The 25,422-nt window shown below is 38.3% G+C and overlaps 1 protein-coding gene across 1 annotated transcript in view; it reads right to left on the bottom strand.

Moving 5' to 3' along the window:
- LOC138960779 (receptor-type tyrosine-protein phosphatase H-like) overlaps positions 1-25,422 on the bottom strand; it is a 226,922-nt gene that overhangs the window by 158,100 nt on the left and 43,400 nt on the right. Inside the window, exon 4 of the mRNA XM_070332426.1 lies at positions 22,245-22,514. Coding sequence (XP_070188527.1) covers positions 22,245-22,514 — 270 coding nt within the window. The remainder of the gene's footprint in view (positions 1-22,244; positions 22,515-25,422) is intronic.

Genomic DNA, 25,422 nt, shown 5'->3' with positions numbered 1-25,422 from the left:
CAGCACGACTCACCACCCAGTTCCTCACCGACCACCATGTCCAGACATGAACCCGATAGAACACCTCTGGGATGAATTGGACAGACGTGTGCGCAGGCGAGAAGAAGCGCCGGCAAATCACCGCGATCTATTGCAGGCACTTCAGGAGGAGTGGGACACCATCCCACAGCAAGATATCCGGCATCTGATCCAGTCCATGCCCAGAAGGTGCCGGGCAGTTGTTGCTGCTCAAGGCAGTCACACCCCCTACTGACTTGACAGCCTCGGCACCCAATCGTATTGATTGACTGATTGATTTGAAGATGCAAATGAACTGTGTGTGCATTCAACTGTGTCCATACCAAATTTCAAACAAATAATCTAAATATTGGATTTTCTGTTAATTTTTTCGAAAAATAAAACAAATTTGGCAAGTAGCAACTATGCGTTTCTTTTTTTGAACAGTATATATCTTTATATTGTCCTCGATTAGACTGTTGCTCTCTTAAAGTGAGGCAGATTGAGTTCAAGTATCTCCGGATAGCAAAAAGTAAAAAGAAAAACCGGATATGACGTCATCAAAGACATTTATCAAGAAAACGAATATCATACCCAGGAACTGTCATGTCAAGTTTGATGAAGATCGGTCCAGTAGTTTTGTCTAAATCGCTCTACACACACACACACACACACACACACACACACACACACACACACACACACACACACACCACGACCCTCGTCTCGATTCCCCGTCTGTGTTAAAACATTTAATAACAAGAAGAGCAAACGCTCGATCGAGTCACTTTCGCAGTTCTGAATATTATATGAGGCATCAGATGGACAGGAAGAAATTGCTATTCACAACACAATGCATACCTGAAGCATACCTGTGACCTTGAAAAAGTCAAAGGTCACCAAAGCAGACGTCAAAGTGTAGAGGTCACTGGGAGTCACGTTCACATAAAATTTGAGCCCGGTCACTTTTATAGTTTCCGAGAAAAGCCCAACGTTAAGTTGTGTGTTGCCGAACAGAAAAGGCTAGTTATCTCCCTTGTTTTTCTGATAACGTTCGTAAAAGGCTACAGATGTAAATACTTTGATGTAAAGAATAATCCTACAAAGTTTCAATCACATCCGATGAACTTTGTCAAAGATATAAAATGTCTCATTTTTCCTTTGACGCTGACCTGTGACCTTGAAAAAGGTCAAAGGTCAACGAAACCATCGTTAAAGTGTAGAGGTCATTGGAGGTCACGACTAAACAAAATATGAGCCCGATCGCTTTGATAGTTTCCGAGAAAAGTCCAACGTTAAGGTGGTGTCTACGGACGGCCGGCCGGACGGCCGGCCGGACAGACTAACACTGACCGATTACATAGAGTCACATTTTCTCAAGTGACTCAAAAACTGGACTAAATGTAAAAAGGAGAAGTAATAAATTGGGAATAAGAACAAGAAGATAAGAAGACAAGAATAAGATAGAAGAGAACCTGAAGATTAAAACGTTGTGATTAGCAACACGTTCGATCACAGCTCGCAAGACTAGGCAAACAGATACGTGGGCAGGTGGACAGACAAATATCTCTCTCCAAATGATTTTTCTTGAAAGCACATCACGTAGTAAAAGGCAGTATACTTTAATTAGAAAGCAGTTTCCATTTGCATTGAATACCTTTATTTTAAATGAAAGGATTATTGCAATAAGATTATCCATTGAGAATAGAGATGTGTGTGATTTATTATGCTTTAATTCAACTATTAGTCCTAAAAAGTTGAAAAGGCTAGATAGTATTCAGTCCTCCTTCTGGGGCAAAGTACTCCGAGTCTGGTTGGAAAATAATAAACGGCACTCTCCTGCGTCTCTTAAGATGGCATGCATATGGAATAATGTCCATATAAAATATCTAAATAATGTAATTTATTTTGACAATTGGGCAAAAAAAGCAATAACACATGTCAATGACCTTTTAGAAAATAATACCATATTGTCATTTCAGAATGTACAGAGGTTAATTGGTCCTTCACCAGAACTATATTTAGGGGTACCCGTATTTACAGTACACTGTTATTCACTCTGCTTTGTCTCGTTATTTAAAGAAAAATACCGATTACGTATGTTATTGAAGAATTTTCGAAATTGTATTTTAATGATAAAATAATGTTAAAAGTTAGAGATTTTCAAAATTGTATGACAGATACGAAATATAGTCAACCCTGTTGTGTTCGATTTTGGTTGAAAAAAATTGATATTGATGAAAAAAGTTTAGGCTTAATGCAAAAAACACAAAAACAAAAAAACAGATTAAGAGAATTGCAATGGAAGATATTGCACAATATATACCCAACCAATATTCTTCTCTTAAAAATGGGACTCGTAAATAATATAAGATGTTTGATGGGTTGTTGACAGACCAGCTTTTTTGTCGGTCCGAGGGGGAGCATATCGTCTTTTGTTTTATATTTATTGACCAAGACCGAAGGCCGCGGTCAATAAATATTAAACAAAAGTCGATATGCCCTCCGAGGACCGACAAAAAAGCTGGTCTGTCAACAAACCACCAAACATCGTTTTTGTCATCATTTTGGTAGTGAGAAAATAAGTGCACAATCAACCCAGGGAGCCATGCTTTCAAACACGGGTTCCGTGTTGATAACCACGCGAGTCCCGGTTTGATAACCACTGGCAATCAAAGCTGGCGTGTGAAAGGAACTTTCTGTGTTTTTGAGTTCATTAAATGTTGGGATGAATATGTCAGGTTTGAGGATGCACAGTTCTGTAGGTTCATCTCGGTATTCCACCCCCTCGGCTTTCTGTTGTAAATATTAAGCTGAGTGATCGAATGTGGAAGCTACGTTTGGTCAAAGGTCACAGAAGATTTGCGTCGTGCAGCGAAGGAATGAATCGCGATCTTGTTTCCGACTCAGTACCTCTTTGTTTTTCATTAGACCTGTCATTCTGCTTGCTCGGCTTTGTTAGATGTTTGCATATCTTGTTGCTATTTTCTTTGCTTTTATTATTGTTTCTTATTTGTGCTTCGTTTATCGATACAACGTCTTGTGCACGGGTCAAAATGTGTGTGTCAGGGGTCGTTTTACTTGAACTTGACGTTCGTGTTTCTCCGAACGTCTGTGTATCGAAACACAGATCTATACACGCACTCCATGACTCTGTAAGAAGACAAAACATATCGCTAGGTTTCATTTGTTTTTGATGAATGTATGACCTTTCATGAAGTAGTTTTGTTTTTTGTTTACTTTTGCCAGTTTGCCAGTTCGTTTTTGGAACTTTGCAAAGCAGTGTCGTGCCGTCTGTTTAGGTCTGGGGAAACACCAATGAAAAGAACCGAAGAATCCCCGCGAGCGTTTCTATTGGGTTTGCTTTTGATTATCCATGTATAACCTGCTTCCTGCAACTATGGTAACCGGGGAACATGAGATTTATTTCCCGGGTGGTTGTGAATGAAAACTCGTGAAAATGATGACAATATAAGATGCTTGATGGGTTGTTGACAGACCAGCTTTTTTGTCGGTCCGAGGGGGAGCATATCGTCTTTTGTTTTATATTTATTGACCAAGACCGAAGGCTGCGGTCAATAAATATTAAACAAAAGTCGATATGCCCCCCGAGGACCGACAAAAAAGCTGGTCTGTCAACAAACCACCAAACATCGTTTTTTTCATCATTTTGGTAGTGAGAAAATAAGTGCACAATCAACCCAGGGAGCCATGCTTTCAAACACGGGTTCCGTGTTGATAACCACGCGAGTCCCGGTTTGATAACCACTGGCAATCAAAGCTGGCGTGTGAAAGCAACTTTCTGTGTTTTTGAGTTCATTAAATGTTGGGATGAATATGTCACGTTTGAGGATGCACAGTTAGTTCTGTAGGTTCATCTCGGTATTCCACCCCCTCGGCTTTCTGTTGTAAATATTAAGCTGAGTGATCGAATGTGGAAGCTACGTTTGGTCAAAGGTCACAGAAGATTTGCGTCGTGCAGCGAAGGAATGAATCGCGATCTTGTTTCCGACTCGGTACCTCTTTGTTTTTCATTAGACCTGTCATTCTGCTTGCTAGGCTTTGTTAGATGTTTGCATATATCTTGTTGCAATTTCTTTGCTTTTATTATTGTTTCTTATTTGTGCTTCGTTTATCGATACAACGTCTTGTGCACGGGTCAAAATGTGTGTGTCAGGGGTCGTTTTACTTGAACTTGACGTTCGTGTTTCTCCGAACGTCTGCGTATCGAAACACAGATACACGCACTCTATGACTCTGTAAGAAGACAAAACATATCGCTAGGTTTCATTTGTTTTTGATGAATGTATGACCTTTCATGAAGTAGTTTTGTTTTTTGTTTACTTTTGCCAGTTTGCCAGTTCGTTTTTGGAACTTTGCAAAGCAGTGTCGTGCCGTCTGTTTAGGTCTGGGGAAACACCAATGAAAAGTAGTTTTGTTTTTTGTTTACTTTTGCCAGTTTGCCAGTTCGTTTTTGGAACTTTGCAAAGCAGTGTCGTGTCGTCTGTTTAGGTCTGGGGAAACACCAATGAAAAGAGTCGAAGAATCCCCGAGCGTTTATATTGGGTTTGCTTTTGATTATCCATGTATAACCTGCTTCCTGCAACTATGGTAACCGGGGATTTATTGCCTGGGGAACATGAGATTTATTTCCCAGGTGCTTGTGAATGAAAACTCGTGAAAATGATGACAATGATAAATATCCATATTGTATAGAACAAGTTGATTATATTGAACACTTTTTTTTCCACTGCAGTCAAATTCCCCAATTGTGGAAGCATATTCGAACCAATTGTTTTACGTTCGATATGTAACATAGCAATTGTTATGCATGTAACAGATGAGCTGATTGGTGTGCTAATTAAGGATGGTTTAACACATGATATGTACAAGTATCTTACTCATTTAATATTGATTGAAAAAATGTGTATTAGTAAATATAGATTTTTAAAGGGATTAAACCCTCAGGGGCCTGTTATAAAACAATAGAAAGTTTATTTTGAGTGTTTGAAATGTTAATAGAGTTTGATAAGAAGGCTTATGAGTGATAACATATTTATGTGATAGTGAAATTAAAAGGTTGTATGATAGACTGAAGTTGTTTGATACATTATTAATTACAAGTTTTTGTTTAAAGTGGGAGAATGATGACACAACTGTCGGAGCTAGAGATTGCATAAGCAAACGGAGATTTTAAATTTTTAGGCAATTTAATTAATAATAATATATAATAATAATAATAATAATTGTCAGTAAGTACTGGTGTCACATGACTGATGTGAAACAGTTGATTGGCTAATGGCAGTGCGCTTAAAAATGTTATCGCACTCCATAGCGCACTCTTGGAGTGCGATACATTTTCCAGAGAGTGTATTCTTCCGCCCTTTGCCACAGCGAGGCTGTGCCCCTTCTTTCGATTTGAGAATATTCTTCTCATCCTCGGTGTTAGTGACATGTAGCTTAACTTCTCCAAATTACCAAATGATGCTAAATTTCCTGCGGCTACAGGCAGAAGTATTTTTCTGACAGATTTCATGCGCCTGTGCCACTGTGACTGAGTGAGGCTGTGCCTGCTTTCCACTTGAGAAGATTCTTCTAATCCTTCATTTGAAGTCAGTGACATGCAGCTCAGCATCTCCACATTAACATAATGATGATTAAGCATCAAATTCGCAGCGGCTTACAGAAAACACAAGTGTTATTCCGATAAAGTCAGTACCAGCTAGATCAGCATTTGGAAGTTGACTGCAGACGGCACAGGAATGCGACGGCATCAGCTCATTAAATGAATGGTTTCCGCATTATTATTTCAAGGCAACAACTATCGGAATCAAAAACATGTAGGGTTCAGAACGTTTTTACCATGTGATAGACTTACTACCAGCCTCCCTCATGAGTTCAGATGCAACACAAGACATTTACTTTTGGAGACTGGTTCGATTGCCCTAGCAGACGACATAAAACCCGCTTTCAAACGCTCAGCAAATTAACATGTTGGGCAAATGTGAAGGAAAAAACGATGGGGATATAATACGTGTAGGGTTCAGAGCATTCTTACCGTCCATATTTAGTACCAGACTCCCCGATGAGTGTACATACAACACGAGAAACATACTACATTTATTTTGAAAATGAGCTAACACTCGAACAGGCCCGGGAGTCAAATCAGGGGGCGTCACTCTGCACAGTCAATCGGTCGAAGCGCGAAGGTTTCGAATCGCAAACAACTAAGCTCACAGTCCTTTCTTCGAGTTAAGATGAGGTCTCTATGAAAGAACTTCACTTTTTAGATTAATGCTACACTGGAATTTACCAACAGAAATTAAAACAAGAGTTTGTGTGTGACAGAAAGCACGACAAACTTGAGACAGCACACACAAAAGTAGATCCAACACGACCTGACCACACTGTTATTGCCTATCCAAATGCGCGTAGCAAAATGTGCGTTGTGAATCTTGTTTTTTGTCTTGCGGTACTGACAATATCGTTATTGAAACTATCACAGTGCGCTAAGAGATTTACAGAGCAAATCTAGAAAATTATTATTGAACTCACCGCTACGCGCTTCGTTCAATAATTATTCATTTTCTCGATTTGCTCTATAAATTGCTTAGCGCACTGTGATGTCTTAAGAACTTAAATAATAATAATAATAATAATAATAATAATAATAATAGTTATAATAATAAGAATAAGAATAAGAATAATAAAAGTCAGTAAATACTGGTGTCACATGACTGATGTGAACAAGTTGATTGGCTAGTGGCAATGCGCTTAAAACTGTTAGCGGCCTAACTTTTCCACAGAGCGTATTCTTCCGCCCTTTGCCACAGCGAGGCTGTGCCCCTTCTTTCGATTTGAAATGATTCTTCTCATCCTCAGTGTTAGTGACATGTAGCTTATATTCTCCACATTACCAAATGATGCTTGACCCTAAATTTCCTGCGGCTAAAAGCAGAAGTGGTTTTTTTCTGACAGATTTCATGCGCCTGTGCCACAGTGAAGCATGCCTCTTCTTTTGACTTGCGAAGATTCTTCTCATCCACCGTGTTAGTGGCATGTAGCTTATCATCCACATTACCAAATGATGATTTAGCATATAAGTCCCACGACTGTTTCGACGGTTGAAAGTGAATCATACCGTCAACAAACACCATTTTTGAGGGTAGGCGTGGTCACGGACCTGTGACATCATACCAAAGTATTACTCAGATACCAGAAACACATTTGTGAGCAGAAGAAAGACTGATCTTCAAATACAGAGAAAGGGGGAATGTACGTTCTGGCTCACCGATTCCGACAGACCCTAAATATTAACGCAAAATAGGCTTCTGGACTAAACTTTTACTAAAATGAAACATGCGACAAAATCAGAAAAATACTGCATAAATCCATACAAAAAAAAATACAGTAAAGTAAGGTTGTTTTGAACCAATGCCGGGTCTGTCGGAATCGGTAACCCAGAACGTACATTCCCCCTTTCTCTTATACAACATTCTTAAGCTCAATACGCTCTCTCATTTACAAACTTTACTTCATGTGTTCTTTCACTGTTAGAATTATATCTGATACATGCAATGTGACTGTCTAAACGAATAGTTAACTCTTTACAAGTGATTCTATTTTTACTTTTTCTTCCCGTCCTATTTGAATCCCCTTTTTTAAAAACTGCTTTTTCAGATCTTCTATATCGATTGGCTTGTTATATTCAGCTCGTGTTTTTGTTTGAATACTTGCTTTCTTACTTTTGTAGTCATCAAAGTCTGTTTGTATCTGTTTGAATTCTTCGTCAGAAACTTTTGAATCTTCAAGTGCTTTACTGATAGACAGTTTTAGGCTAGACAATTTTGATGATGCAAGAGTGGAAATGGATTCGTGTTTTTCAAGCTTTTTCACAATTTTTTTCATTATAGCTGATGCTATAAATGATAAACCACCAACTGCTGCTGCGACACCACCTAGGATTAGAGAAACTGGAGTCCCTACTCCGGTAGCTAACAGAATTGTTCCCGTTACACCTGCAGCTGATGCAAGGATAGTAGAACCAGTGCTGGCATTAGAAAGGCTGTTGTAAGTTGTTGAGTACTTACGTCTAGCGCGAGAATATTTTTCTAATTCATCTTCTAGTTGTTTTTGTATATTACTAATGTGTGCCAGTCTGAATTGTTGACTTTCTGCTGCACTTTCATCAATATTAGGATAAAGCTTCACACTGCTAGTCATCTTTTAATGCAAAATATAAAATATTTATCTTAATTCTCACTGGCCAGTGTTTCTGCTAAGCTTTGAAGCTGTTCATTGCTTAACACCTTATCTGTATAGTAGAAAGCAATCAAATCAAGATAAGTAAGATTAATACTTCTTATTTCTGTTAAATTATTTATATCTGCGTTAACAACAACATTTTGGTTTGACGTCTGTTTTTTTATTGTGTTAGAATCCTTTTGAACAGCAATAAATACTCTGACTTCTTCAACATTTAATGGTCTCCAGTTGAGATTTATTCCTCTCATTAGAACAGTGTTTGTGGTTTCTTCCCTTTTCCTGACAACTATATCAAATATCATAGTTGCATTCTGCCCTATTGGAAGCTTGGGTATAAAATCGACAATGGTGTCAGCGTCCTTTTCAACACTTTGTTTTCTGTGAATGAGATAGTTGTTCTTATGGAAAGGTTTAACTGCAACTTCTCCCCTGCTGTTAATCGCAGGAACAAGGCTAACAATTAGTGGTTTAGCATTGATTGACTTACGGAATGTGTCGTCTTTTCCAACAAGAGTGTATGGACTCACAAATTCAAACTTCATTTCCCAGTCAATCTTTTTCATAACAGGACTAAGTACCCATTTTTTATTCTGATGTTTCCACATGTAGAATGTGTCATCGACAATTGGATCAGGTACATTAACATCACGGATTTGACCTAGTTTGAGGAATCTTGGTTTCTTTTCATCGTCGATTTCCTTTCTCTTGTAATGACCAGTGTCTGTAAACTCGAATGCATACACTGCACCAACTTCAGCATTGCTCTCAAAGTCGATAGCGTCTGCTAAATCTTTCAACTCTATAGTTGAACATGCAACAGGATAAGCTATTGTAGGTCCACTCGACATTTTAATACTCAATATTTTATGGAACTATTTCCAATGTAATGTTAAACAAACAATCAACTGGTTGTCCACTTTGATTTTTCAGATCAATGTGTAGGAATTCATGACACCCTTCCTCCAAGTCCTTGAACTGAAGTGTCTTAAATGTTGGCACGTGCATTTTACAAAAAGAGGCATCACTCGGTGGAAGAATCCTAAGCAGATCAGAACGCTGATCATTAAACAGATTATAGGATGTGTTAAGCTCTCTCATGTGAACAAACAGTACACTGTTAACATCCATGTCAATGGGACGTGTTCCCTTGTATATTTTTGTAATTCCAAGCATATCAAGGAGTTTGGTTGGAAACTCAACGTTTACTTCTCTAGTTTTGGGCATAGTAAGAGTAGCAATGAGACTTGCATGATTTAAACTCGCTGTAATACCTACTGGAGCAAACAATTCTTTCTCTAAAGTGCAGAAGTCATAGTAACCATCTTCTACAGAATGTTTTTTACCATTAATTCTAACCCAGTTGTTAGCCTTTTTTTTACTGATATTATACCAAGTAACCTTGTACATAATTTCATGCAGTGCAACTTTCATTCCTCCATTTTGATTGTTGATAGGGGTTGCAAGTTTAACTGGCACACTAGTCTTCACATTTGTTAGTGTGATAAACATTTTTTATTCAACAACAAAAATGATTCAGTATAAATTCAACAAAGACGTTAAATACAAAACTGGACCATATTACAATCCAAAGACTATTTCTTTCCATGAGTTGGACTTTGCTGTAACAGAAACAGAATCCATTCGCGTTAAAGTGCCTGACCCATTCCATTCTTACCTAAATCCCCCAATCAAAAATGATAGTGTTCCAAAGATGTGGAACTCTCACCCAATTCAGTTCTATCAGAATCAGTTAAACTTTGCAATATTCTGTGCAACCACAGGATGTGGAGTGTCCTATGCAGACCACATGAATAATTCAAACTTACTGACAAAGTGTGTGTACACATTTCACGTTTACTATCAGTGCAGGAGAATCTTGTCTGAACTTCAGGCACCAATGCCGCATGAAAAGAGCTGGAACCCATTCAACAATAGGATAAACATGAAAGTGTATGAGCGTCTCTGCAATGAATTCAATATAGATTTTAAGACCGACTTTAGGCAAAAGCAAGACAAAAACCATGGCATGGGAACACTATATTTATGGGGTGTCCACAGGAGGTATAATTTTGATTACTGGCCAGGTCATACATCTTTTTCTTCAAATGTGCAGGTACAGTTAGGATCAATAGAACAACAGCACCACAATGCATGGACTACTTTTATATTAGACACCGGCAAAGGTTTCACTGGATCAGGTGTTGAAAGGATCAATGAATCTATCCGAACATATGCGTGGTGCTTGCTAGGCTCGCAGGCACAGACACGATCAAACATAATGAGAACAAGCACAGGGTTTGGTGCACAGAAACAGTTGTTATCAAATTTAGAAGATGTCATAAACTCTGCAGTTGATCTGCCTTCCAGCATCAAAAGGTATCAAGACTCTCTCCGTTATGCAAGATCAAAAGTTGACTTTGCTGTTGGTAACGGCCTTTACATGTTACCTTCTGATCTCCAGCTGCAGATTGGAACAATAACAAATTATAACAATGAAATCATTATTGCTAGTGACACCCAGCCGCTTGGAAAGGGTGAAGAACTGAATTCAGAAATCAGAACGATGCTACAGCCATATCACAATGAACAGAAACAAAGCGTGACAAGTGAAGATCGGGCTGCAGGTGAAGATCATTCTGTCACTAGGGATGATCAAGCTGTTAGTATTAGTGATGATCATGAATCGCAGAAGACTGCTCTAGTAATTGGTGGAGTGGGTGTAGGCTTACTTTTGCTTTATTCTCGTTAGCAGAACACCTGCAATTAAAACTATTAGAGTCCAGAGATGTTCAGCCATGAAACCAACAACTTTACCTGCAAAAGATAACAGCCAGCTAACAATTGAACCAATGATTCCTGGAAGTGCATCCAAAGCTTTTGCTGCTAGTTTCTTTAATAGTTCTGCAATGTGTTTGAGTTGTTTCTTTACCCATCCCGGATCAGATGGAGATGAAGGTGAAGGTGGAGGTGGAGGTGTGACAGTGCCACCTGTGAGTGTTAACACTAATGTGCTTATTGCAAATCCTAACGCAGTTAATATACTAGCTATTGTGATTCCCTGCTCTCTGAAAAGCGTTCTAATTCTTTCAGCAAGAGTTGTGTCTTCGTAAAGGATTCTTTGAATTGTATTTTTTATTCTGCTGACCTGTGTTCTCAGTTGTTCTCTATTGTTACTTAGAACTTCTAACCTTATGGCTTTCTCCTCCTGCAAATCTTTTAAACGCTTAGAAATTCTGTTTTTTACTTCTTGTTCTAGGTTCAAATCATCAGCATCAGCAAGTTTTTGTTTCTCTTTGTTTATATCTTCATCCAGCTGACCTAGTTTTGACAGATTATTTGCTATTTCACCTCTGATGGTTTGTAGTGATTGATTAAGGGCTTCTATTTCTCTCATAGGTAATAGTTCATGTGGAGTCTTCAGTGAAGTTTCCTCAGAAAAAGAAGTCTCTATCTCTTGTATAAGTTGATCAGCCTCATCTGCAAGTTTATTAAGATCTTGCAATGGAACAGATTCTATTTGAGTAGCAGTTGGTAGTCCTAGTTCTGCTTGTTGAAGTAAGGAAACAACATGGGAAGATGATGACCGTGTGCTAGGCACAATATCTAATTGCCTAAGTCGATTAGCAGTAAGTTTTTGTTTTAGTGAAACTTTTGATAGAAACTTAGCAGGATTAGATTTATATGTAAGTTGGACTTTTTCTCCTTTATCGCTAGTTGTATATAAATGATTTGCTTCCATTTTGAACTGGTTTGGATCTAAAACATCAGGTTCTTCTCCTAAACTTTTGTAGAAATCTCTAACTTTACCTTCCAGAAGTTCATGTCGTGCCACCTCATAATGCAGTGAATGATGGTAGGGAACCAAAGGGATTGCTTCGCTCATGTCGTCCGCTGGCTCAAATAAATCTTCAAATCCACCTTCTGCCATTTGTAACTTATTTTTTATTTTGAAAATAAAAAAAGATGGCACAATCGTTCGGTTCTGTTCTTGATCCTTACAGAAGGCTGAAAGAACCTCTCGGGGTAAAAGGAATAAGGCAAACAGTTATAGTTACAAATAATCCTTCTACTATTGATCAGAATGAAATACTTACTGTTAGGTTTCCTAATCTAGGTAAGAACGATGTTATTGTACCAGGCACTGTAAGACTATCATTCAAATTAGAATTAGAATCTGGCTCAGATGAAAATAGGACTTTGGCTTATAATGTAGGAAGAGCAATTGTGAGGAAGATTACTGTCAAACTGGAAGGGCGGGAAGTGATGTCATTGAATAATGCAGATGTATTTTTAGTTTACGCAGATAATTGGTTGACTGACAATGAAAAGAAAAACAGAGTGTTTCAAGGGATTCAGTCAGACAATGGGATAAAAGTTAGAATAGGAGCCGGAGATAAAGCTGACAACAAAAAAGATAACGCTGTCAATGTTGCTTTTGGAAACAAATTTTGTATTCCACTTGACTTTGAACTCATAAATTCACATCCTCCCTTCTATCAAGGAGCATTGCGTGACAGGCTGTCATACGACCTGACTTTCAATAGTTATGATCGTGTTATGCTTTCACAAGACCCGGAAGCAAAGTATAAGGTGTCTGGAATTTCTTTAGAGTTTGATGTTGTAAACCATCCTGAACTGGCTAGACTTATAGAAAATCAGTACAGTTCTAAGCTGCCTATCTATTATGAAAGAGTGTTGAATCACAGTACACTTTCAAAAAGCCAGGCTGATCCAATCTGGAACATTAACTTGAATACACCAGCTAGGTCAATGAAGGGAATACTTATGTTGTTTGAGGAACCAAAAGATTCATATGAAAGGCAAATAGAAAAGTTTTACAATCCACTAATCAATAGAGTATATTGCACAATTGAAGGGCAGCCAAACCAAATATTTGCATCTGGCATGCTGCCATACCAACACTATGATGAAGCAAGAAAGTACTTTACTGGAGGAAGATTGAAAGACCCAACATCTGATCTTGTGGCTAAAGATCTACATTTACACGGTGTTGGCGTAGAAGATTTCTTGACAAATAAATATGCGTTATGGCTGGATCTCAGAACAACTGACGACAACAAACTGCATGGAAGTGGAAGGCGAATTGAAAACGGATCAGAAGGAATCACAATACAAATTGAAAAGGAAGTAGGGAGTAGTAGTAAATCAGTTAAGATCTACGTGTTTGTTGTGTCAGATGCGCAGTTAAACATCTCTGAAAGCAGATTACAGGATATTGTTTATTGAACGTGTTAAAATGAAGTATCTAGATTTTCTTCCAAAAGATCCACACTGTTCTTTGATTTGTGGGGCAACAGGTTGCGGCAAAACAAGATATGTTTTGGATTTATTACAGACTGTTTACATAAATCACTTTGAACACATAGTCATATTCTGTCCAACCATAAAGCATAACAAAACATACAAGGAGAGAAAATTCATATGGTCTGATCAAAATATATTTATTGTAAATCCTTCTGATCGTCTAAATGTTTGCTTGGAGCATTATTTCGATCTTTTTCAGAACACGCCAACACTGTTTATTATTGATGACTGTGCAGCAGAACGTGACATTGTTAGAAAGAAAAGTGCACTAGCAAAGCTTGCATTCAGTGGACGACATGCATTAATATCAGTTTGGATATTAACACAAAAATACAATGCAGTTCTGAAAGACTTTAGAGAGCAACTCAAAACAATAACATTGTTCTATTCAAAGGACCGTGACAGTTTTGAAGAGTGTCTTCGAGAAAATGATGTCATTGAAAACAAACAGGAGAGAGAAAGAATAAAGAATAATCTGAAATCTTCTAAGCACTCGAAACTGGTTTTAAAAACTGATCAACCAGTTCAGTATGTATGTTTGTAGAAATCCTTGCTAAGTTCTTGTCAAGTTCTTACTCAAGTTCTTGTCAAGTTCTTACTCAAGTTCTTGTCAAGTTCTTGTCAAGTTCTTACTCAAGTTCTTGTCAAGTTCTTGTCAAGTTCTTGTCAAGTTCTTACTAAGTTCTTGTCAAGTTCTTACTCAAGTTCCTACCTAAGTTCTTGTTAAGTTCCTACCTAAGTTCTTACTCAAGTTTAATTTCTAGATTTTAATTTTATTCTGCATCAAAATAAAATGAACTGTGATGAATTGCTGATGCAGACTGCTACAGATATTGAAATCTGTGACAGTAGGACTATACCTGATAAAAAAGAAAGATTGTATTCACTTGCTGTTTGTGGAAAAACAAAACACTACCTTGGGCGGCAGTTAACTGTGGAAGAAGTACAACATCTTTCCTCAGAAGATATAGAAAAGTATCATGGACGGTATGAATCAGTGCTTGGTTCTAAGATGGTTAGAAGTATTGGACAGACTGTTATAGGTTTGTACACAAAGATTTTTGGACATTTTACACCTCTCGACTCGGAGGAAGACTTAACACATGATCTAACTCATGACCCTGTTGTTTCCAAGTCCCTCGAATCTCTTGCCTGTGGCCTGTATTATCGATTTGGTGCTTTATTAGTACCATTTGTTGCTGGATTAATTACTTTCAAACACATTAATTTTCAGAATAAAAAAGATGACAGATCAGTTGAAGCAGACAGTGGAGCAGACGAAAATACCAGAAGTGAACACAGTGACAAAGAAACCTGGTAGAGTAGAAGCAGGAAAAAAACTAGCCGAATGGAACAGACAAAAAAAGTTAAATCAAAAGGCAAAGCAGAACATTATGTCTGAAGTTGAGCAGACACCAAACATTCCTGAAGTGACTAAGGTCACACAAACTGATCAAGAATTAAAATCTTCATTTCTATCATACAGAAAAGTAGCTGTAGCAGCTGTTGTTGGAGGAGGTGGATACTTGCTTTACAAACTTTGGCAAGGCAAATATAAAGTGTCAGAAAAACCAAAATCAGAAACACCAAAATCAGAAACACCAAAACCAACAAACAAAGCAGTACAAACAATAACAAAGCCCACAGTAGTACCTGCAGTGGATTCATTTCATATGGAATAATTTTAATATTTTAATTTTGATAACATAAAAATGAGTTCTGAAAAGACAATAGTTAATCTAGTTTATCACGCTGCAGTGATTGGAGGCTTGAGTGTAGGTTACACAATGCTGGGTAAAAGTCTCCTCAGAATGAAACCAGCCGACTTGGGAAAGTTAGACTTCGAAGACGGTGCTAAACTAATTGGTGTTGTGACAGCTTCCTTTGCAACAAAAGACTTCCTGGTGAAGCAAGGAATTATTCCAGAAAATATAAACATGTAAGACAATAAAATGGCTAGCTTGGTTATGATGGTGGGAGGTGCGATTGTAAATGCGCTTGCATTTTCTGGCAGCAACTATTTGTTTTCTAAACTGCAAAATGGTGAAGAGAGGGAAAGGCACAACAAAGCCATGGAACAACTGGCGAAAGCACAGGATGAATACGAGAAGAAACGAATTGCGCAGTTAGACTTTATGAATGATAAACTCAGGCAGCAAGGACATGCAAACAAAACCTTTGCCAATGTTGATGCAGCCATTCAAGAATACTATCTTGTAACTGGAAAGAAAATGAAGACAAGTGCTCCTCCAAAACTGGGTGACTTTTATCAGCCTTCAGAAGAGCAGAAGGTGGGCGAGATTGTTTTCATTGTTATTGGTATGGCTGTTGTTTACTTTATTGCGCGTGCTGTCAAATCTTAATATTCTGTCATTTAAAAAACCATGAGTGATGCTTTGTTATCTAAAATATATTATTCCCCAAAAGGATACTGGAAAGGAAGAACTGCTATTGACAAGCTCAGTGACGCAGCAGGTGTTTCTCAAGATATAGCAAAGAAATGGTTGTCAAAGCAGGCAGTTTGGCAGATCTATTTACCTGCACCAAGAAAAATTACACGACCACACTTTGTTAACATTAAACCGAATGACACTCATCAAATAGACCTGCTGTATTTACCGCATGACACAGTCAGAAGGAAGAAATATAAGTATGCACTGACTGTAGTTGATGTTGCAACAAGATACAAAGATGCTGAACCGTTGACAGAGAAAAGTGCTATAGCTACAGCTGTTGCCCTGCAAGAAATTTACAGACGTGGACCACTAAAGTATTCCAGAATGATTCAGTGCGATGATGGTAAGGAGTTTAAAGGAGCTGTCAACCAGCTTCTGTTAAAACATCATGTTACAGTGAAGAGAGGTATTCCAGGAAACCACAGGTCACAGGCTATTGTTGAGAGCTTTAACAAACAGTTGGCAGAAAAACTGTTTTCATATCAGTACCATCAGGAATTTTTGGACACAGAAAGTAAATTGCGTAACACTGAATGGGTCAAAAGATTACCATCAGTACTTAGAGCAATGAATCTGGAGGTATTTAAAGCTACAGGGTTAAGACCAGTTGATGCAATCAAACAGAAAACAATACCTGTTGCTCCAAAGTCAACAACACCAGTGGCATTACTACCTTTCAATCAGAAAGTCAGATATTTATATGCACCCGGTGAAGCTGAGGGTGACAGCAGGAAGCGTGCAACGGATCCAATCTGGAGTATTGACATTCATGAAATCAAGAGAGTAGTAGAGACAAATCCACCTATATATTACTTGAGAGAACCAGCACCGCAAAGAGCCTTTGTAAAAGAGGAATTACAATTAGTTCCACGTGGTACAAATGTTAAATGATTTTTTATTTCAGATTTTATAGTGTTAACAAAAATGGAAGCTCTGAGAAAGAATTCTAAGCAACTTCATTTTTTTAATTTATATTTTTATTTTGAGTTATAAAATCAAACTCACAGCGATGGAAGACTCTGTATTAGAATCTTTATCGACAGTATTTGACACCGTTGAATTACAAGTAACGGATCCTCAAAATGTGCAGTCCAGTGTGCAAGACGCCATTGAACAAATTCCAAACAATTTGTTGATTGAACCTCCAGTAAAAGTGCAGATAGTCAGTTTAATAAAATACAAAACAGTCAGTGATGAGGTGCTAGAAGTTCATGTTTCAACCAGACAACTAGCACTTAATTCTATGGCAGAATTGAATGGAAACTGGGCAGATGAAATGATGAAACGGTTTGAGCAAGCTGCAGAGGATGCAAAGATGAAAGGATCCGGATGGTCAGAAGGTGAAATTCTAAAAATAGAATTGAAGCTAAGTAAATTTGCCCCCATCAGAGGTAGAAGTTACATACCTTTACCTCCTGCTCTTGTCAAAAAACGTGCTGTGCTGAACATAAAGAATGATGATGACAAATGTTTTATGTGGTGTGTTCTGGCAAGACTGTACAGTGTAAAGAAAAATGCAGAAAGAGTGTCTAACTATCATGCATACAGAAATAAACTAAACTTTACTGGTATTGAATTTCCTGTCAGCATTACAAGCATTGACAAATTTGAACAGCAAAACAAACCCATCACCGTAAATGTTTACACGTGGGATGAGGAAGATGAACTGAAACCAGTCAGAATATCAAAGAACTCACCAACGATTGGTGATTGTGATACTAACCATGTTGACATGTTACTAATGACTGATGGTGTTAAATATCATTACACTTTGATTCGTACAATGAGTAGACTGATGGCGAGCACAAGCAATCACAATAGTAAACAAGACTTTTGTAGGCGATGTCTCTTGCGTATTCCATCAATTCATGCAGCACTTATACACAAGCAACATTGTAAGAGCGTTGATGATGCGGTTGTGAAGTTAACAACACCGCCGCCAGACAGCAAAGTGTATTTTAAGAATGTATGCAAACTACAGAAAAGTCCTTATGTTGTTTATGCTGACTTTGAATCTATCATTGTGCCATATGAAGGACCTTTACCAAAAGACCTACCTAAAACAGTAACTCTAAGTAATCATCAAGTCTGTTCATATGCATTTATTGTTGTTAGTTCAGATGGTAAACATTCTAAACCGCAATTGTACAGAGGACCTAATGCAGCAAAGAACTTCTTACAGCAAATGAACCAAGTGCGAAATGACTGCTCCAAACAACTGAATCTTTCAGACATTGTTATGAAACCTGAAGACCAAGAACAGTTTAACTCTACCACACAGTGTTGGATATGCGAACAAAGTCTAACACCAAACCCAGACAATCCAATAGTAAGAGATCATGATCATGTAAGTGGGCAGTTCCGAGGAGCAGCACACAGCAAATGTAATCTACAATTAAAGTTTGATCCTAAGACTTGGAAGCTTCCAATCTTCTTCCATAACTTGCGCGGTTATGATTCACATCTGATCATGCAGGCAGTAACTGATGAATACAAAGCAAGATGCATTGCGCAGTCTTCAGAAAAGTACATGGCCTTTACTCTGAATAGTTTATACTTCTACGATTCTGCTCAACATCTGATGGGAACACTTGAGTCTTTATCTTCATCACTAACTGCTTTCCCAATCACATGTAAGTACTTTGACAGTGACTTAGTTAGAAAGGGAGTCTATCCATATGAATACATGGATTCGTGGGAGAGGTTTGATGAAGATGAGTTACCACCAAAGGATGCTTACTTCTCACGGCTGAAGGGTAAAGGTATAAGTGACGAAGACTATGAACACGCTAAGACTGCATGGAATAAATTAGGATGTAATACAATGGGTGATTATCATGATCAATATTTGTTGGCTGATGTTTGTTTACTTGCAGATATATTTGAGAATTACAGAAGAACATGTATGAAGCACTACAATCTAGATCCTTCACATTACATATCTGCACCAGGCATGAGCTGGGATGCATTTCTTAGATTTACAGGAGTAAAGATTGACTTGCTATCAGATCTACCTACACTTCAGATGATTGAAAATGGACTACGTGGAGGAATCAGTATGGCTTCACACAATTACTGCAAAGCCAACAACAAATACTTGGACGACTTTGATCCTATGAAACCTTCTAATTACATCATGTATCTAGATGCAAACAATTTGTATGGTTGGGCAATGTGTCAGACGCTTCCACTTCGGAACTTTAAGATCTATTCAGGACCATTTTCACAATGTGTTGTGCTGACAATATTAAAAGCAGGCCCAGACAGTCGAAAGGGATGGATACTAGAAGTTGACTTAGACTATCCACTATCACTTCATGATCTACATAATGATTATCCTTTAGCGGCTGAGAGGTTAAAAGTAAACCCAAGAGAACCTCCAAAGCTGGTGCCCAATCTGTTTCACAAAAAGAAGTATGTGTGTCACTACAGACTGTTACAGTTTTACATTAGACATGGATTAATTTTGAAGGCTGTTCATCGTATAATTTTATTTGATCAAGAACAGTTTATGAAACCTTACATCATGAAAAACACAGAACTGAGAACCAAAGCCGCTGATGCATCAGAGAAAGACTTTTTTAAACTGATGAACAACAGTTGCTTTGGTAAGACAATGGAAAACCCACACAAGAGAAAGGATGTTAGACTTGTTACAAGAGAAAATGAGGCCATCAAGCTGACATCCAAACCACAGTATCAAGACTTTAAATACTTTCATGAACAGCTGTATGGTATCTTAATGAAAAAACTTGTAGTCAAGCTTGACAAACCAGTATTCATAGGCTTTACTGTGCTAGAGTTGTCAAAACTGTTGATGCTTGAGTTTTTGTATGATTATTTGAAACCAAGATATCCCAAATCGAGAGTACTTTACACAGACACAGATTCATTCTTACTTGACATTCCAGCGGATGACATTTACAAAGATCTAGAAGCTGAAAGTCCTGCAGTAAAAGGAAAAGATTCTTTTTATGACACTTGCGACTACCCTAAAGAATCACCATTGCACTCAAATGTTAACAAGAAGGTTATTGGAAAGATGAAAGATGAAATGAATGGGAAGATAATTAAGGAGTATGTTGGATTGCGTGCAAAGATGTACAGTGTTGCAAGTGAGAAAGGAGTGGTTAAAAAAGCAAAGGGTGTAAGCAAACAGGTTGTAAAGTCGAGCATATCGCATGATAACTACAAGGAAGCACTGTTTCAGAAGCGAGTGTTTCACCATGACAACCCTAAGATCAGTTCCGCGCTTCATCAGATCAACACAACTATTGTAAACAAGAAATCTTTAGATGCTAATGACACAAAGCGCGTTTATTCATCACCAGAATATTCTTATGCAATTGGCCACTGGAGAACAAACGCGGCTTCAAATAGTCTGAGTGTGTAATAAGAATTTTTGTCAATCGGGAAAACCCGCTATGACGGGGAAGTGTTTGTGAAAGGGGAGTAGGCTTTGTTGAGTTTCAAAGCAGCCACCAAGTACACTTGTCAAAGCTTGATTCAATAAACAAGTTTTAATATTCATGAACCACGTGATACACCAGAACCAATCGTGGTGGAACAATATTACACAAGTCATTTGCATAAAGTGCACTCGGTGGCCGCCTGAAAAGGCAGCCTAAATATTGAAGCGTTGTGAAGCGAAGCGTTGAAACAGAGTGACCCAAGCCGCCGGTTTACCAGCAAGACCTACCGTTCACGCGTGAACGGTACTATTTTTAGAATCCTAGAATTCTTGAGAATTTCGGAGCTGGCTTGTTTCTGGTACACATACAGGCAAAATTGGTTTGTGTAACACAGGAAGTTGTGAAATACGTCACGGCAAAATTGTTACCAAAAAACATCATAGATCGTATTGGGCAGGGTCAACTGCAACAAACTCAAACCGAGCCATTCATTCCTTCTTGTATTTGAGCGACTTATATACCAACATTTTTATGTCTTATTTTCAGCACAGGTGTAGGAAAAATCATAAAACAAAATGTTATTTATTTTCTAATTTAACATTTTTTTTACAAATATGACCATGGTCTTTTAAACATACAGTGACATTAAACATTGTTATGTTAAAAAAAAAGAAAAAAGAAAGAAAGCTTTTGCGCACAAATCAGAAATACAGGCCAAACCGTGAGTTTCTGTGGCAAAGCGCGACAGAGGAAATTGCACTGGTTTTATTTTTAGATCAGTGGGAAATTTTCAAGAACAGACGCTTGCATTTGGATGTGTCCAATGATAGTAGGTTTGGTTGTGATCAATCAGAATAATGTAGGCAGGGATGTCGTTAGGCGTCGGACATCGGACATATAACGATGAAAATCCCCAAATGTCCGATTCACATTGCCGCATGTCGGTCAGATGTCCTATCCGTTTTAGCCTGAGCGTGGTCATTGTCCGACTCGATATATCAATCAATCAATGAGTCTTATATCGCGCATATTCCGTGGGTACAGTGTACTCCATTCCTTCGGACAGCGCGATATTCGTTAATTTTCATTTCAAGATACAAATCTTCTAAAAGACCGAACGCTCTCGTGTTCAGCTGACACTGAAGTTGCCAGTACCGTATGATCTTTTCTTTTGTTGGGAATTCCCGAACCGTCTGGTGCAGCCACAGAGTCTGATCTAAACTGACTAGTGCATGCTACAGGAGTACGGGAGACAACTCCAACTGACTAAATTTGTCGTCTGCTTTTGTTTTCGATACGAGACGATTATTTAGCTTGAACACCTGCAACGGCTCGTAATTTCCGTGGTTGTATCAGAGAAAGGGAGAATGTACGTTCTGGGTTACTGATTCCGACAGACCCGGCATTGGTTCAAAACAACCTTACTTTACTGTATTTTTTTGTATGGATTTATGCAGTATTTTTCTGATTTTGTCGCATGTTTCATTTTAGTAAAAGTTTAGTCAAGAAGCCTATTTTGCGTTAATATTTAGGGTCTGTCGGAATCGGTGAGCCAGAACGTACATTCTCCCTTTCTCTAATACACGTATATTTCTGACCAAAAAAATGCTGTTTAACATCTGGGGTATACCACTGAAAAAAATATTCTTAACTTTTTGTGCTCAGTGTACATCTCGCACACACACACACACACACACACACACACACACACACACAAACACACACACACACGCACACACACACACAAACATACACGCGCGCGCGCGCGCACACACACACGGCCACTTACTGGTAGAGTCAGGTCCAACAGTGGCAGGTGTCATACTATGTCGAGATGCGCTGAGAGCTGTCACCACAATGTTGAACTCTGTCCCGGGCTGCAGGCCGCACTTGGTCCACTGTGTCTCACTGGTGCTGACGTTAGCGAGGACAGCCCCAGACGTGGCTTGTGTCATCAGGGCGTGGTAGCTGTCCGTATGACCAACTCCTGGCCTCCACGTCACCTTCACACACGTGGTGTTGACTTCAGTCACCTCCACACTTATCGGTGTGCTTGGGTCTGTCAAGATATCAGTTGACATGATGAAGATGAAGATGAAGATGAAGTAAAGAAGAAGAAAAAGAAGATTCTGATTCTGATTCTGATTCTGATGACAGCAAAACAGAACTACCTGTTCTGGATAGATAAATGATGGTACTTTCTTCTCGTATGTAAAAGTTGCCAAGCCGCGCCTATTCTGAATTTTTGTCGATTTTTTAATTGGTACCTGACGTTACTGTCAGGTCGATTTTGGGGGTACCCTCACGTCGGCGGCAGTCACGTGATACTTAAAACAGAAATCTTGATCCGAAAAGTGTGCCAGGTAGCCAAGTGAAGGGCCTTTAATGGCATATAAAGTTTGAAGAAAATGACACGGGAATGAATATTTTAGTTGGGGTACAAAAATGGGTGCAATAATGTTATTGTTCAGTTTAGTTATCAGCATGAAACAAAAAGGCAACCTTCCCTCCCCTACCTTAAAAATTAGTTGATTACATTTGTATTCAAAATGTGTCTCTTTTTAATTTATTACAAAATGAAAAGTGATATTGTATTCCTTAGTGCCTCCTGTATCTATTTCAATAATATAGTTTTCTTGTGCTTTATCCCCGAGTACGCTAGTACTTGGGTCCAGCAGACTTTAATTGTGTGTCTGTGTGTGTATCTGTGTGTCTGTCTCGACTTAACAGCTTATTGCTGGGAAACTACTGGGCGCAGTTCGTTCAAAAGTTGATACACTAACTTGATAATAGGTCCGATTGATCGTATTAAAACTTCATAATGTTACCTGGGACCTAAATGCCCCAAAAAACACAAAAGTTCTTGACGGTTGGACGAATTCAATCGGAGCGACAGCCAGCCATTGAGCTGATAGAACAGCCGAACGCGTGCGTCATGAAAAGCATGCGTATCGCATGCGAGACGAGCCAGCCAGCGGGTGGGGATTAATTTGGTCTCGGCAAAGAAACAACAGTGCAGGTTTGGTCTCGGTGAGACTGAAAGAGAGACAGAGAGCACGAGAGAGAGCGACAGGGACACTGTGTCAGTGATTCAAGGTGGTGGCTTGGTGGCCAAAGGGATCCGGGTTCGATTCCCGGCATGGGCGGTCTATTTTTTTTTTAATTCTTGTTTATTATGAACCTTTTAATGTTTTATTTTACTCTAATAATTTTTTTAATTGTGTAAAATAAATAAATATTTTTTTTTTTTTAATTCACGTGCACAAGACAAAAACTTTCATACTGTGCCAAAGTGATCCGAGTTCGATTCCCGGCATGGGCGGTCTATTTTTTTATTTTTTTTTAATTTTTTTTTAATTCTTGTTTACTTTTGTTTATTATGAACGTTTTAATGTTTTATTTTACTCTAATAATTTTTTTAATTGTGTTAATAATTTTTATTTTTTTTAATCCACGTGCACAAGACAAAAACTTTCATACTGGGGGAGCGAGCCAGTCTGAAGAGTACTCGGGTCCAGCGCCAGCGTTTTTTATTGAAAAATGGGCTTAAAAATGAAGAAAAATTTTCTTTATTTTTAATAAGACATTTAAAACTAACTTTTGTCTGTTCCTTATCATTTTCTGATTCCTTCTTCTTCTTCTTCTTCGTGCATGGGCTTTAGACTCCCACGTTCACTCATGTTTTTAGTACGAGTGGATTTTTACGTCTTTGGCCGTTTTTACCCCGCATACACCGATTGCTGGGTATTTTTGTGTTTCTATAATCCACCGAACTCTGACATGGATTACAGAGCAACTTTTATATCCGAGAAAAAAGAAAAATCTTTTATCCATCCAGATCAGGTTGTTTTGTTTTGCTATCTTGCGTATCGCTTGTTTTATGTCATATCTACTGATGCAGGTGTGGAACACATGAGCAGTACAAAACAAGAGGATTTTGCGTCCATTTTGAGGAGTACCATGACAAAAAGCGCTGTATTTCAGAAATGCCTTAATGGATTGATTCGAAACTTTTAGGATCTGAAGTCTACATACGAGACATACGCCGAGTGAAGTTGTGGATTACTAGATGTTTGTACTCTGATGTTATGCACTATTCCAGAAAATGTTTTTAAACCCGTCACAGGTTTGTGAGTGTACATCCCAAACATTCATGACTTTGCATTCATACAGACAAATGGTTGTTACAAGAACTGCCAAAGTTTCATGCGAGTATGACCACTGACGGACATTTGCTAGCCATGTAAACACATGAGAGAAAAAATGGAACGTTCAGGCTGTTTGCTATTGACAGCGGTTATCATGTCAAGTCAAGTCAAGTCAAGTATTTTATTGTTTTGGGCCCAGAGGGCTTTGAAACAAAGATATAACTTTAACAAAAAAAGGTAACAAATCAGACAGTTAATATATGTATACAAATTGAGCGGACAAATACAACAATACTATACAACCAAAATAAATTGGCAATATACACTTCCATACATACAAACAAAACAAAAATAGGTTTAACAAAATCAGGTAAGAAATCAGACAGATAATATGCATACATTAAGCGGACAACAATAATATACAGCCGAAATAAATTGGCAATATCGCTGAATGCCTCTCAAATCATGCTGCGGTCACGGATGACTGGACATGGCTGTCGTACTGCAATCCTCCCGAAAAATGTGATCGTGTTTACAGGACTAGGAAACGTAAACTAGTGATTGTATTTAAATGACACTTTGGCAATATTTGTAACATTTATTTGTCTGTATGCATGCAAAGTCATGATTTTGTTGGATGTAAACCTTTAAACCTTTGACACGTTTTAAAACATTTTCCGGAAGATTGCTTAGCATCTCCAAAAATACCTGTAACGATGCGAACATTTACCGGACGTACGTCTCGTCTATAGACTTGAGATCCTGAAAGTTTCGAATCAACCAATTCAGGCGTTTCTGGAATATTGCGCTGTTTGTCAT

The sequence above is a fragment of the Littorina saxatilis genome, linkage group LG3, assembly GCF_037325665.1.
Source record: "Littorina saxatilis isolate snail1 linkage group LG3, US_GU_Lsax_2.0, whole genome shotgun sequence".
NCBI lineage: Eukaryota > Metazoa > Mollusca > Gastropoda > Littorinimorpha > Littorinidae > Littorina > Littorina saxatilis.
The sequence above is the reverse complement of the archived record's forward strand: the minus strand, read 5'-3'. Positions and strand labels throughout refer to the sequence as shown.